Here is a 16,258-nt window from a genome sequence, read left to right as displayed (position 1 = left end):
GTTTTTTGGGTGTGTCCTTGCCACCACCAAGACACACCCATCGTCAGAACCTTGCTCGCAGCTGTTTCCCCCTGCTCAATCACAACAAACAAACCTCCTGCAGGGTGAGTTCAATAATTATAGGCAAATGTATGGTGAGATGCCTGAAGAATCTTTGAATAGGTCAGTAGCCTACAGATTAATATGAGAATGCATTTTCTGATTTTATGTAGATATGTAGATATGCTAAATGTTTTTTTGTTAAATTTTAAATGTAGTAACAGGTCCATGTAGAATAAACAAAACTTTACAAAACACCATAGACGCAGTGTTCTGCTAATATAACTAACAATGTGTACCTTTCATTGTCATTCCCAGCCAATACAGATACTGTGCCTATCTGCATTATGTCTGGTGGTAATGGTAAACTTGGCAAACAATTAATTGGTTATACCTTCCTGTGCGGTGTCCCGTATACAATAGGAGTTCCCTGATCCTGGTGCAGAATACACAGGGTTTCTCCCTCTCCATATTGACTGAAGCCATTCAATTAAATAATAAAAAAAGACAATCCAAGTCAAATTTGTCTTAGTAAACTTTTAATGCTGAGTTCCAGGTCTCTTCATTCAGAGACATCAGTATCAAGCCTGTCTGTCAGTCTGGACTTCATCACATCATTTTGCAAGTCTCCATGTTCTGGCTCCATACATGTTTTTGTGAACACATACACACATAGTCATTGTACTATTACCAATGGCAGTTAGGATGGGTGATATCTGACCAACAAACATACTATGTTGAAGTTTGAACAGGTCAGACTAAACCTACCTAATTCTGGTCTCGCCATCAGACGACTGAGTCTGGCTTCTGGCAATAGCATCTACAGTACTCTCCATCTGTAGAAATAGGCCGAGTTCATTTGTGACACATGGAATGAAAAGGGTGTTGCAAATACAGGACATTTCTGCTGTACTGTATTATTAGTAATCACCTTCAGCCCCACATTGTGGATGTGTTGAGTGCCAGGTCTCTCTCCATTCAGAGACGTCTGTACCAAGCCCGCCCGTCGATCAGGACTCCATCACATCATCTTGCAAGTCTCCAAGTGCTGGCTCATTTGATCCATCTGTGAACACATGCACACATAGTCACTGTTCTAATACCAATGGCAGTTAGGATAGGTTATATATTACAAACAAACATACTATGTTGAAGTTTGAACAGGTCAAACTAAACCTACCTAATGCTGGTCTACCCATCAACAACCGTTGGTGAGCAGATGAGGTGGCTGGAGGTAAGTTCTTTGCCAGCTCCACATTGGTTGGCATGGCAGCGTAGATCAGCTCCTGGCCCCTCATCAAATATACTGGTTACACACACACACACATGATTACATTATCAATGGTTGTTATGATTAGCCTGGTGCAACCAACCTGATCACTGTGTTCACCTTTCTGTTTCACTTCAGATATCATGATGTGAAATGGAATAGTGAACACAGCGATCAGTTTGTTATGCCCTAGACATTATATGGATCTAGGAAGTAGAAAATAAGCAACAAATAATATCAGTTTGAATAAATTATGTTTCACTATTGGGTTATTAAATGTATCAAAGTAATAAAGTGGGTTACCTTCTGTATTTGTACAAATGAGCCTGTGAAAGCTGTTTCCGCTGACAGGTGAAGGTTGATGGCCGGATACTTACCAAAATGTGTTTGACTGTTCCATTCATAGGAATGCTCAAAGCGAGAGCATTTCTGCATGATGCTGATGAGGGCCTCCTTGCTGGTCTTCTCTAGGCTGCAAGCTTGACATCCCTCAAGCAACTGCAGCGTGCAATCTTATGAGGTGGTGTTGCCTGGGAGGGCCTGTGAAAGGGTGATATAATTGACGGCCGAGTGGTAAATTGCATTTTTTTTCTAAAGAAAAAACAGTTTTTTCCTAGTGCAGTTCATGACCAAAATGATGACTAGTTATAACTGCTTGGCTGGGGAATAAGCCTACTAGTTTATTAAGCCAGGTATTTTTTATACTACAATTCACAACATACCTTACCTGTCATTGTTGATGGAGCCATCTTTGTCATCAGGGCAGTAACTTGGGTCAATCTCAGAGGCCTCATGATGGCGTGTCCTTTTCATAAGAGTCGAGGGAGATTTTGGCAACAATGGAGGTGGTGTAACAAGGGTAATTCTCCCATGACGCACATTTATTTGGAGGTCTTCCCTGACAAGCTGTGAAAATAGCAAGTGAACAAAATTATTTTTCGAGGTCAATTGCAATCATATTTCTGGACATGTTAATATACCCACCTTTGCTCCTTTTGGTACGTCCTGGCATCCATTCATAACCAGGGGATCAGTCTGCACCCAACTGCACTTTGTCTAACAGAAAAACAGGCTCAACGATTGTGATCATCCCTCACTTATGCATACAGTTAGAGAAATAACGTGATCACGTTTGGAAGCTAATTCTATGCTTTACCAATGTAGACTGACTGGCTCCAAATTGGATTCAGGCCGGTGACACCGTTACACTATGCAACCAAATGTGACATGTTTTGTTATGGCCCTGGGTTAGCAGTTTGTTGCTGCTAGTTCGAACACTGTTGTAGCCACACGGGGCGGGAGGTAGCTTAGTTGTTAGAGCGTTGGGCCAGTAACTGAAAGGTTGCTGGATCGAATCCCCGAGCTGACAATGTAAAAATCTGTAATTCTGACCCTGAACAAGGCAGTTAACACACTATTCCCCGGTAGGCTGTCATTGTAAATAAGAATTTGTTCTTGGATCTACCCATCCCGGATCTGGTTGAATTGTCATCAACTGCTACTAATTATCATAACGCAACGGACACAAATATTACTAGAAAATGAAATCACAAGTGAAATATATTGAAACACAGCTTAGCCTTTTGTTAATCACCCTGCCATCTAAGATTTTTAAATTATGCTTTACAGCCAAAGCAAGACAAGCATGTGTAAGTTTATCGATAGCCTAGCGTAGCATTATGCCTAGCTAGCAGCAGGCAAGCTGGTCACGAAAATCAGAAAAGCAATCCAATTAAATCGTTTACCTTTTGAGCTTCGGATGTTTTCACTCACGAGACTCCCAGTTAGATAGCAAATGTTCCTTTTTTCCAAAAATATTACTTTTGTAGCCGAAATAACTCCGTTAGTTCTTCACGTTTGGCTGAGAATTCAACCGGAAATTGCACTACAAAATATTCAAAATTAGCTCCATAATATCGACAGAAACATGGCAAACTTCATTTATAATCAATCCTCAAGGTGTTTTTCAAATATCTATTCGATAATATATCAACGGGACAGATGGCTTCTTAGTAGGAAAGAGAGAAACAATGGCCGCATTTGTCTTTTGCGCACATATCACTCTGAGTGCTTCCAGCTGACCACTGACGCAATGTTGACGTTCAGGCTCATTTTTCAAAATAAAAGCCTGAAACTATGTATTGTGACACTAGACACATTAGGGAAGCCATAGAAAAAGGAATCTGGTTGATATCAATTCAATTCAATTCAAGGGGCTTTATTGGCATGGGAAACATGTGTTAACATTGCCAAAGCAAGTAAGGTATATAATATATAAAGTGAAATAAACAATAAAAATTAACAGTAGACATCACACATACAGAAGTTTCAAAACAATAAAGACATTACAAATGTCATATTATATATATTGTAGGTGATGGCTTTGTTGTGGAAGGTTTGGGAATCGCTTCCTTTTAGGTGGTTATAGAATTTAACTGCTCTTTTCTGGATTTTGATAATTAGTGGGTATCGGCCTAATTCTGCTCTGCATGCATTATTTGGTGTTCTACGTTGTACACTGAGGATATTTTTGCAGAATTCTGCGTGCAGAGTCTCAATTTGGTGTTTGTCCCATTTTGTGAAGTCTTGGTTGGTGAGCGGACCCCAGACCTCACAACCATAAAGGGCAATGGGCTCTATGACTGATTCAAGTATTTTTAGCCAAATCCTAATTGGTATGTTGAAATTTATGTTCCTTTTGATGGCATAGAATGCCCTTCTTGCCTTGTCTCTCAGATCGTTCACAGCTTTGTGGAAGTTACCTGTGGCGCTGATGTTTAGGCCAAGGTATGTATAGTTTTTTGTGTGCTCTAGGGCAACAGTGTCTAGATGGAATTTGTATTTGTGGTCCTGGTGACTGGACCTTTTTGGAACACCATTATTTTGGTCTTACTGAGATTTACTGTCAGGGCCCAGGTCTGACAGAATCTGTGCATAAGATCTAGGTGCTGCTGTAGGCCCTCCTTGGTTGGTGACAGAAGCACCAGATCATCAGCAAACAGCAGACATTTGACTTCAGATTCTAGTAGGGTGAGGCCGGGTGTTGCAGACTTTTCTAGTGCCCGCGCCAGTTCGTTGATATATATGTTGAAGAGGGTGGGGCTTAAGCTGCATCCCTGTCTAACCCCACGACCCTGTGTGAAGAAATGTGTGTGTTTTTTGCCAATTTTAACCGCACACTTGTTGTTTGTGTACATGGATTTTATGATGTCGTATGTTTTACCCCCAACACCACTTTCCATCAGTTTGTATAGCAGACCCTCATGCCAAATTGAGTCGAAGGCTTTTTTGAAATCAACAAAGCATGAGAAGACTTTGCCTTTGTTTTGGTTTGTTTGGTTGTCAATTAGGGTGTGCAGGGTGAATACATGGTCTGTTGTACGGTAATTTGGTAAAAAGCCAATTTGACATTTGCTCAGTACATTGTTTTCATTGAGGAAGTGTACGAGTCTGCTGTTAATGATAATGCAGAGGATTTTCCCAAGGTTACTGTTGACGCATATTCCACGGTAGTTATTGGGGTCAAATTTGTCTCCATTTTTGTGGATTGGGGTGATCAGTCCTTGGTTCCAAATATTGGGGAAGATGCCAGAGCTAAGGATGATGTTAAAGAGTTTTAGTATAGCCAATTGGAATTTGTTGTCTGTATATTTGATCATTTCATTGAGGATACCATCAACACCACAGGCCTTTTTGGGTTTGAGGGTTTTTATTTTGTCCTGTAACTCATTCAATGTTATTGGAGAATCCAGTGGGTTCTGGTAGTCTTTAATAGTTGATTCTAAGATCTGTATTTGATCATGTATATGTTTTTGCTCTTTATTCTTTGTTATAGAGCCAAAAAGATTGGAGAAGTGGTTTACCCATACATCTCCATTTTGGATAGATAATTCTTCGTGTTGTTGTTTGTTTAGTGTTTTCCAATTTTCCCAGAAGTGGTTAGAGTCTATGGATTCTTCAATTACATTGAGCTGATTTCTGACATGCTGTTCCTTCTTTTTCCGTAGTGTATTTCTGTATTGTTTTAGTGATTCACCATAGTGAAGGCGTAGACTCAGGTTTTCCGGGTCTCTATGTTTTTGGTTGGAGAGGTTTCTCAATTTCTTTCTTAGAATTTTGCATTCTTCATCAAACCATTTGTCATTGTTGTTAATTTTCTTCGGTTTTCTATTTGAGATTTTTAGATTTGATAGGGAAGCTGAGAGGTCAAATATACTGTTAAGATTTTCTACTGCCAAGTTTACACCTTCACTATTACAGTGGAACGTTTTACCCAGGAAATTGTCTATATCTCTCTCATTCACAGCTCAATAGGGACGCATAGGAACGCAGAGCTTTCTAAATAAGAGTCCCTTCCTGATTGGATTTTTCTCAGGCTTTCACCTGCAATATCAGTTCTGTTATACTCACAGACAATATTTTACAGTTTTGGACACTTTAGAGTATTTTCTATCATAAGCTGTCAATTATATGCATATTCTAGCATCTTGTCCTGACAAAATAGCCCGTTTACTTTGGGAATGTTATTTTTCCAAAAATGAAAATAGAGCCCCCTAGATTCAACAGGTTTTAACTGACTTGCCTAGTTAAATAAAATAAACACACAAGTTAGCTGCATCCAGTATTTATTGTGCCCTAGACATGGGTTGCACATTGTAGGCTAACTTGACTGTAAAAGTAAGTTATGGAATGACATTGCTCAAGTAGGCAAATATCTGTTGCCATTACTGTTAGCTAGCTAATATACACTGGGTCCCTCAATCTTAGTTAGCTGGCTAAAGTTATAGCTACTGCATCTTAAGTCAATCTGGCGACATCACAATCATGACAAAAGGTTTTCATACTAATTATTTGCCTACTTCTGAAAGGTTATTGTGTTTTCAAGCCAAATCCGAGTTGTATTGAGGTAGGCTAACATTAGCCAGCTAGCTGGGTAGCTGTGCTAGTGACCATTGGAGACTAACAAACTCCAACCACGTATTCCGTATGGTAGGATCCTTCAGCAGGGCATGCAAACCATAGTTGTGCATCCTGCTGGAAGCATGCATTGCCGAGCCGGAGGCATGGTCATTCCATATAGGACTTTTTAGTCTCAATGGCCATGATCCTTTGAGCCCATTGGGGGAGACGAATCAACGGAGCCCCATTTAATGAAGGGGGGAAAAGTGGGCGGAGGGGCGATTTGCACGTGTAGTTTAGCAAAAGGGGGCATGAATTATTGACACCTTCATTTACTTGTTGTGGTGCTTTCAGGTTTAAAACTCAGTTTTAGACGAGGCTGAATTTATGACGACAAATTCCTATTTACATGTTGTAGTCAATACTAGGATATATGTTGCTGACTCATATCGATGCGACAGGCCTTTTTCAAAGAGATTAGTTCAGGGGTGGGCAAACTTTTTGGCTTGAGGGCCACATCCGGATTTTGAAATTCAACGGAGGGATGCATTTTTCCGGGGACCAATTGTTTGTTAAAATCCATTTGTGGGGGCTTCCCGAGTGGCGCAGGCCTTCACTACAGACCTGGGTTTGATCTCAGGCTGTGTCACAGCTGGCCATGACTGGGAGACCCATGACGCAGTGCACAATTTGGCCCAGCGTCGTCCGGGTTAGAAGAGGGTTTGACTGGCCGACATTTCCTTGTCCCATTGCGCTCTAGCGACTTCTGTGGCGGGCCGGGTGCATGCATGCTGACACGGTCGCCAGGTGTCTGGTGTTTCCTCCGACACATTGGTGCGGCTGGCTTCCGGGTTAAGCAGACATTGTGTCAAGAAGTAGTGCGGCTTGGCTGGGTTGTGTTTCGGAGGATGCACAGCTCTCGACCTTCACCTCTCCCGAGTCCTTACGGGAGTTGCAGCGATGGGACTAGACTACAACTACTAATTGGGGAGGGGAAAAATGGTAAAATAAAAATGTCTTTAAATATATTGTTTAAGTGTCTCACGGGCTGGATTGAATTGCCCGGTGGGACATGCTTTGTCCCCCCTTGGATTAGTTCATTTTTAGGGGCAGCCGTTTTTTAAGTTGCTCTCACAAAGCTGCTTTCACATTTATGTAACAACAATATTGTAAGAAGTAATTAGTGTTACACACAGAAGCATATAATTACATTACTTTAATTTGAAGGATCTGTGGGTATAAGAGCAACTCAATGTCAGGGGTTACCCACATAGTTACAATTATTACTGAAATGCTGTGGCATGTGGAACTGTCCATTACATAAATAGGCAGCTGAGCCTTGGCGGAGGCTTTGAGCAGAGATATATGTGGAATTGCCAACATCCCCCCTAGCTGATAACTCAAGGTGAAGACATTTTCTTTGATATGTGGATTGATTACAACCAGACACCACCTCCCACTGCCCCACGATCTATTATCTTCTCTACGTTTACCTCCCTCTCTCACTTGTCCTAATAAATCAGACATTAGTGACATGGGGGTCCCTATTCATTATAACATCCTGTATAATTCATTCTTGTGTAACGAGAAAACAACATATTTGAAATGGGGGTTTTTCACATTCTAAATATGTTTTGTTGACTACATTTGTCCAATCCTGCATTCCTGCAGTGCAAACAAACAAACAAAAGAATTTGCTTTTCTCTCCCTGTGGTTAGAAGGTTTGGTTGGATAATTTTTTTTTAATGTAATCATGTTTTAAAAAAGCAGAAGTTAGAGATTTATTTTGGTATTGTCGTCCCATTTCTTCCTGTCAGCCCAGCCCTTTTGACATGGCTGTCATTTTTTTCTGAAAACAGTTAGGAGAGGGAAGTGACTGTCACTTTTCCTTTAGTGTATGCTGCAACCACAATATATTTGATGTCTGTTGTTGGCTCAGGCAAGAGGTTCTCTTAGCTTTAACTTTAACCAAACAACACTTGTCTGAAGCATGTTTCCTATTTCCAGATGTTTGTAATCCATGGGAAATAAAGTATAAAGTACTTATATGACACTTGGCCAAGTTAAGGTCAAAGACATTCCTGACAGGGCAGAGGACATCTCCTCCTTTCCAGAGGAACCTCTGACAATGCACATTGTTTCCAGTGGACGTTAATGTGCGTCACACAAGATGTCACTTGGAGTATCAGTTATTTTACATAGCGGAATTTATAGAGCTTAAGAAGGCACACTGGTTGCATACTAGACCTACATCATGTTTTATTTTTGCAGTTGAATCCTTCCTGCCCAAGTGCCCAGACAAAAATAATATACATCACTAGTGTTGGCCTGAATCTGCCAACAAGCCAGATTTACGGCGATCACTAAAGCCATCTCTGTTACCATCACACGCGATCTAATCTGAATGGCTGAATCACTGCTCTTCCAACAACATACCAGCTTAGAAATGGGAAAGAATGGGGGTAAAAAAAAAGAGGAAGAAAACATCCTTAATATGTTTTGACAACCTGAGTTTAGCAGGGTGTTTTTCAGGAGCTGCTCTTCAATTCATGTCTGTAACATGTATTGTGTTTTCTCTTCTCCTGTAGGTTAATCTGTTCCCAGATACCTAACCAGGTCCTCCGGGGTATTAGTATAATTGACACACCAGGAATCCTGTCCGGAGAGAAGCAACGCATTAGCCGAGGTCAGTAGCTAGCTATCGAGCTGAGATGTGGCATTGATTGATACAGGAGGAAGGTCTGTATCAATCAAAATACCCAACTTGGGAGAGCTATGGTTGTACATTGCTTTAAGAAATCAAAGTTATTGTGATGAATCAATTTAACAAGTCTATGCTTGTTTGTATACATTTCACAGGGGCAGATATTTAACATACTGGCTTTTTATTCAAAAGTGCACTAATTTGATAAAACTAATGGTAAATGGGTAGCTATCAAGTGTGATTTTAAATTGTCAATGCATGAGTTGTATGGCTGTTTTAAGTGTGTTGTGTAGTTCTTGTCAACAGATAGGTCACTCTATGCCAGCTGTTTGTCCTAATTGTACCAATATTACATCTGATAATATCACAACATGATGCAATGCCTCCAGTGCTGTAGTTATGTTTTCTCCATAATTAGAATCTAACATTGGCTTTCCAAGCCTCCACTGGAGACCCTCAGATATGAAGTATTACTGAAGTAGGTCTTACGACCCTGCTACACTGCAACAATTGGGCAACTGGCGTTGCAGTCAGACATCAACCATTGAGGGAATGCTTCCTTTAAAAATCAATGAAAGCTGCTCTACTGCCCATGTTGCGCTCATGTTGCGTCGCGTCCAATGACAGCATCCAAGCTCAATAATCGCAGAGGTTCAATTCTTGATGCCTGCATTCATTCTATCTTGTGAATTGAAATTGTGAAAAAAACTTGATTTTGGCTGCTTATCTTATTTGGATATCCATTAGCTGTTGCGAAAGCAGCAGCCGCTCTTCCTGGGGTCCACGCAAAACAGGAAACATGTCAATACAGAACGTTAATAGACAAGAACAGCTCGAGGACAGAAGTACATGAATGTAAAAATGACACACACAGCCTACATATTAATACAGACACACAAAATATCTAGGTCAGGTAAGGGAGAGCTGTTGTGCTGTGAGGTGTTGCTTTTAGGGCTGTCCAACGACTAAAATACATTTTGGTTGACTTAGATTTGTCCTGTTTAAACCAATCGATTGGTGGAAATGTTTTTACTTATTTTTCCATATATAGACAAATTAAAATCAACTGCATATCCACTGAGCTTGTCTGATGCTTCAAGCACACTGTTTTGAATAATTAAGACACGTAAATTACTCAAAAAAGAGCCCGATGGTCACACTATGTTAAAAGAAATGACAGCGAGTGCCTGTGTGACTGGCGCAAGCTGTTGCTCTCCTCCCTGCTGCGGTGAAAAGGCACCACAGCACAGCAAGATTTTATCACACTGTCCTTGCTGAAGCTGTAACATAATTACAGCCATTTTAGTTTCTTTCTTGTTTGTGACTGAAAAGTTCTGTTACCGAAATCACTTTGTTTAAGAAAGACATTCCCTCTCTTTACGTGAAACATGTAAGCATCGCATGCATGTGACCAATAGGTCCTGCCCTATAGCCTATCATACTCACATCAATAAATTGGTTAAAACAAAATGGATGTGGAGGACGTGAGAAATAAACTCAAAACGAGCAAGTGTTTACTGGTTGCTCAGGAGGGAAAAGGGAAGTCAGATATGTGGGAGACATTTGACTTACTTGTGGAAACTACTGGAGGGTATAGGAGCAACCATTGCGTGAGTATTATGTGAGCCAAACAGTTGCTGTTAGATTACTATGTTATATTTTTTTCTGACCATTTGGAACAATGTAAACAACCCTAAGTGAATCAGAGTCTGTTCTAACAATATTTTATATATACACTACCGTTCAAAAGTTTGGGGTCACTAAGAAATGCCCTTGTTTTGTAAAGAAAAGCACTGTTTTGTCCAGTTTTTAAAAAATATCCTTAATTAGATCATAAATACAGTGTAGACAATGTTAATGTTGTAAATGACTACTGTAGCTGGAAACAGCTGATTTAAAAAATAAAAAATGAATATCTACATAGGCGTACAGAGGCCCATGATCAGCAACCATCACTCCTGTGTTCCAATGGCACGTTGTGTTAGCTAATCCAAGTTTATCATTTTTAAAAGGCTAAGTGATCATTAGAAAACCCCTTTTGCTATTATGTTAGTGTAACTGATGTGAAATGGCTAGCTAGTTAGCGGTGGTGCACGCTAATAGCGTTTCAATTGATGACGTCACTCGCTCTGAGACCTAGTTGTTCCCCTTGCAGCCACAGCTTTTGTGACGCGATGCTTCATGAGTGACTGTGGTTGATGTGTGCAGAGGGTCCCTGGTTCGAGCCCAGGTTGGGCGAGGAGAGGGACGGAAGTTACACTGTTACATTAGCACAGCTGAAAACTGTTGTTCTGATTTAAAGAAGCAATAAAACTGGCCTTTAGACCATAGTACGATGGCAAAACCACTTCACACACCAGCGTCACCTGGCATGTTTTGGTCTCAGAAATTCAACCATTTGCAACCACCGCTCACACTGGGGTTAGCTTACTCCTAACTATTCGTGACCCCAGCTCACACTGGGGTTTGCTTAGTCTGACGTGAATTGGGTCATGAGTGGGTTTTATATGTAACAGTAGAAAAGGGCGGACCATGACACCTAATCTGGGTCTGGGCTCATGGAGGTGTGCCACTGACTGACTAGTTAATCTTTATGAAAATCCATACTCTTATTTAGAAGGTTAATATCACATTACATCTTTTCACAAATAGTTTCATGTTTAGTCACATACTTTTCACAATATTTAGATGTAAACTTGATAGCTGCGGAATGTAGACTTTAAGAGATACCAGTATGTGTGTTTCCTGTACCTCATGAGATCACCAAATGAAACACACTCAACATGATTGCCCCTTAAGTGTCCAGGGATCATTCTCAAAAGCAGAAACAATGTTTAATTCTATCATTTTGGTGAATTAGGTGTCTCCAAGTGTCCATTGTTCTCTCTCTGTGCTCTCTTTTTCCACATGACCAGGGGGAAAGAGTCTCCGCCAAGAATTTATAACCTGAGATAACAGAACCTGGGTGTAGGAGAGGGGAGGTAGCCATGATCTACACCCAGAAAGGGCCACGTCATGACAAGATCTACAGTGCATTTGGAAGTAATACAGACCCCTTGACTTTTTCCACATTTTGTTACGTTACAACCTTATTCTAAAATTAATTAAATTGATTTTCACTTTGTCATTATGGGGCATTGTGTGTAGATTGATAAGGAAAATATTGTTTTTTTGTCCATTTTAGAATAAGGCTCTAATGCAACAAAATGTTGAAAAGGGGAAGGAGTCTGAATACTTTCCGAATGGATTGTATGGATGATTTACAAAGCCAGGCAAATTTAACAGTTAGGCTATTGATTATAGACCTACAGTTGAAGTCGGAAGTTTACGTACACTTAGGTTGGAGTCATTAAAACTAGTTTTTCAACCACTCTACAATTGTTTTTGTTAAAACAAACTATAGTTTTGGCAAGTCGGTTAGGACATCTAGTTTGTGCATGACACAAGTCATTTTTCCAACAATTGTTTACAGGCAGATTATTTCACTTGTAATTCACTGTATCACAATTCCAGTGTGTCAGAAGTTTACATACACTAACTTGACTGTGCCTTTAACCAGCTTGGAAAGTTCCAGAAAATTATGTCATGGCTTTAGAAGCTTCTGATAGGCAAATTTACATTATTTGAGTCCATTGGAGGTGTACCTGTGGATGTATTTCAAGGCCTACCTTCAATCTCAGTGCCTCTTTGCTTGACATCATGGGAAAATCAAAAGAAATCAGCCAAGACCTCAGAAAAAAATGTAGACCTCCACAAGTCTGGTTCATCCTTGGTAGCAATTTTAAAAAGTGCAAATCAATCCCAGAACAACAGCAAAGGACCTTGTGAAGATGCTGGAGGAAACAGGTACAAAAGTATATATATCCATAGTAAAACGAGTCCTATATCGACATAACCTGAAAGCAAGGAAGAAGCCACTGCTCCAAAACCGCCATAAAAAAAGTCAAACTATGGTTTGCAACTGCACATGGGAACAAACATCATACTTTTTGGAGAAAAGTCCTCTGGTCTGATGAAACAAAAATAAAACAGTTTGGCCATAATGACCATCGTTATGTTTGGAGGATAAAGGGGGAGGCTTGCAAGCCAAAGAGCACCATCCCAACCGTGAAGCACGGGGGTGGCAGCATCATGTTGTGGGGGTGCGAGCAAGGAGGCCTACATACCTGCCTCAGTTACACCAGCTCTGTCAAGAGGAATGAGCCAAAATTCACCCAACTTATTGTGGGAAGCTTGTGGAAGTCTACCTGAAATGTTTGACCCAAGATAAACTAATTAAAGGCTAATTAAAGGCAGACACATCGATGGCTCTGAACGAACTTTATTGAACTCTTTGCAAACTGGAAACCATTTATCCGGAGGCTGCATTCATCGTTGTTGGGGATTTTAACAAGGCTAATCTGAAAACAAGACTCCCTAAATTTTATCAGCATATCGATTGCGCAACCAGGGGCGGAAAAACCTTGGATCTGTTACTCTAACTTCCGCGACGCATATAAGGCCCTGCCCCGCCCCCCTTTCGGAAAAGCTGACCACGACTCCATTTTGCTGATACCTGCCTACAGACAAAAGCTAAAAAAAGAAGCTCCGACGCTGAGGTCTGTCCAACGCTGGTCCGACCAAGCTGACTCCCCACTCCAAGACTGCTTCCATCACGTGGACTGGGACATGTTTCATATTGTGTCAAATAACAACATTGACGAATACGCTGATTCGGTGTGCGAGTTCATTAGAACGTGCGGTGAAGATGTCGTTCCCATAGGAACGATTAAAACATTCCCTAACCAGAAACCTTGCATTGATGGCAGCATTCGCGTGAAACTGAAAGCGCGAACCACTGCTTTCAATCAGGGCAAGGTGTCTGGTAACATGACTGAATACAAACAATGCAGCTATTCCCTCCGTAAGGCTATCAAACAAGCTAAGCGTCAGTACAGAGACAAAGTAGAATCCCAATTCAACGGCTCAGACACAAGAGGCATGTGGCAGGGTCTACAGTCAATCACGGACTACAGGAAGAAATCCAGCCCAGTCACGGACCAGGATGTCTTGCTCCCAGGCAGACTAAATAACTTTTTTGCCCGCTTTGAGGACAATACAGTGCCACTGTCAATGCCTGCAACGGAAAAATGCGGTCTCTCCTTCACTGCAGCCGAGGTGAGTAAAACATTTAAACGTGTTAACCCTCGCAAGGCTGCAGGCCCAGACGGCATCCCCAGCCGCGCCCTCAGAGCATGCGCAGACCAGCTCGCTGGTGTGTTTACGGACATATTCAATCAATCCCTATACCAGTCTGCTGTTCCCACATGCTTCAAGAGGGCCACCATCATTCCTGCTCCCAAGAAAGCTAAGGTAACTGAGCTAAACGACTACCGCCCCGTAGCACTCACTTCCGTCATCATGAAGTGCTTTGAGAGACTAGTCAAGGACCATATCACCTCCACCCTACCTGACACCCTAGACCCACTCCAATTAGCTTACCGCTCAAACAGGTCCACAGACGATGCAATCTCAACCACACTGCACACTGCCCTAACCCATCTGGACAAGAGGAATACCTATGTGAGAATGCTGTTCATCGACTACAGCTCGGCATTCAACACCATAGTACCCTCCAAGCTCGTCATCAAGCTCGAGACCCTGGGTCTCGACCCCGCCCTGTGCAACTGGGTACTGGACTTCCTGACGGGCCGCCCCCAGGTGGTGAGGGTAGGTAACAACATCTCCTCCCCGCTGATCCTCAACGCTGGGGCCCCACAAGGGTGCGTTCTGAGCCCTCTCCTGTACTCCCTGTTCACCCACGACTGCGTGGCCACGCACGCCTCCAACTCAATCATCAAGTTTGCGGACGACACAACAGTGGTAGGCTTGATTACCAACAACGACGAGACGGCCTACAGGGAGGAGGTGAGGGCCCTCAGAGTGTGGTGTCAGGAAAATAACCTCACACTCAACGTCAACAAAACTAAGGAGATGATTGTGGACTTCAGGAAACAGCAGAGGGAACACCCCCTATCCACATCGATGGAACAGTAGTGGAGAGAGTAGCAAGTTTTAAGTTCCTCGGCATACACATCACAGACAAACTGAATTGGTCCACTCACACAGACAGCATCGTGAAGAAGGCGCAGCAGCGCCTCTTCAACCTCAGGAGGCTGAAGAAATTCGGCTTGTCACCAAAAGCACTCACAAACTTCTACAGATGCACAATCGAGAGCATCCTGGCGGGCTGTATCACCGCCTGGTACGGCAACTGCTCCGCCCTCAACCGTAAGGCTCTCCAGAGGGTAGTGAGGTCTGCACAACGCATCATCGGGGGCAAACTACCTGCCCTCCAGGACACCTACACCACCCGATGTTACAGGAAGGCCATAAAGATCATCAAGGACATCAACCACCCGAGCCACTGCCTCTTCACCCCGCTATCATCCAGAAGGCGAGGTCAGTACAGGTGCATCAAAGCTGGGACCGAGAGACTGAAAAACAGCTTCTATCTCAAGGCCATCAGACTGTTAAACAGCCACCACTAACATTGAGTGGCTGCTGCCAACACACTGACACTGACTCAACTCCAGCCACTTTAATAATGGGAATTGATGGGAAATGATGTAAATATATCACTAGCCACTTTAAACAATGCTACCTTATATAATGTTACTTACCCTACATTATTCATCTCATATGCATACGTATATACTGTACTCTATATCATCGACTGCATCCTTATGTAATACATGTATCACTAGCCACTTTAACTATGCCACTTTGTTTACATACTCATCTCATATGTATATACTGTACTCGATACCATCTACTGTATCTTGCCTATGCTGCTCTGTACCATCACTCATTCATATATCCTTATGTACATATTCTTTATCCCCTTACACTGTGTATAAGACAGTAGTTTAGGAATTGTTAGTTAGATTACTTGTTGGTTATTACTGCATTGTCGGAAATAGAAGCACAAGCATTTCGCTACACTCGCATTAACATCTGCTAACCGTGTGTATGTGACAAATAAATTTGATTTGATTTTGATTTGCTACCAAATACTAATTAAGTGTATGTGAACTTCTGGGAATGTGATGAAAGAAATAAAAGCTGAAATAAATCATTCTCTCTACTCTTATTCTGACATTGCACATTCTGAAAATAAAGTGGTGATCCTAACTGACCTAAAATAGGGAATTTCTACGAGGATTACATGTCTGGAATTGTGAAAAGCTGAGTTTTAAATGTATTTGGCTAAGGTGTATGTTATCTTCTGACTTCAACGGTATGTAGTGCACTACTTTTGACCAGGGCCCATAGAGCTCTGGTCAAAAGTAATGCACTATGTAGCG

At 41.7% G+C, this 16,258-nt stretch overlaps 1 protein-coding gene and 1 long non-coding RNA gene across 4 annotated transcripts in view; one reads left to right on the top strand and one right to left on the bottom strand.

Annotated features, from left to right (window-relative positions):
- The window catches only part of ehd4 (EH-domain containing 4), a 28,113-nt gene that overhangs the window by 4,431 nt on the left and 7,424 nt on the right, over positions 1–16,258 (top strand). For both annotated transcript variants that reach the window (XM_064927865.1, XM_064927866.1), the window contains one exon: positions 8,797–8,894. In XM_064927865.1, coding sequence (XP_064783937.1) covers positions 8,797–8,894 — 98 coding nt within the window. The remainder of the gene's footprint in view (positions 1–8,796; positions 8,895–16,258) is intronic.
- On the bottom strand, positions 562–3,386 carry LOC135508002 (uncharacterized). 2 transcript variants are annotated; one of them, XR_010450737.1, is made up of 7 exons: positions 3,055–3,386; positions 2,294–2,365; positions 2,032–2,215; positions 1,687–1,849; positions 1,220–1,345; positions 971–1,105; positions 562–875 (listed from the first exon to the last, which is right to left on the bottom strand). It is a non-coding gene; the product is annotated as an uncharacterized LOC135508002 (long non-coding RNA). The 2 variants fall into 2 exon arrangements; XR_010450736.1 differs by having other exon boundaries at positions 2,037–2,215.

Source organism: Oncorhynchus masou, chromosome 21 (assembly GCF_036934945.1).
Source record: "Oncorhynchus masou masou isolate Uvic2021 chromosome 21, UVic_Omas_1.1, whole genome shotgun sequence".
Taxonomy (NCBI): domain Eukaryota; kingdom Metazoa; phylum Chordata; class Actinopteri; order Salmoniformes; family Salmonidae; genus Oncorhynchus; species Oncorhynchus masou.
This window is presented reverse-complemented; position numbering and strand designations above follow the sequence as displayed.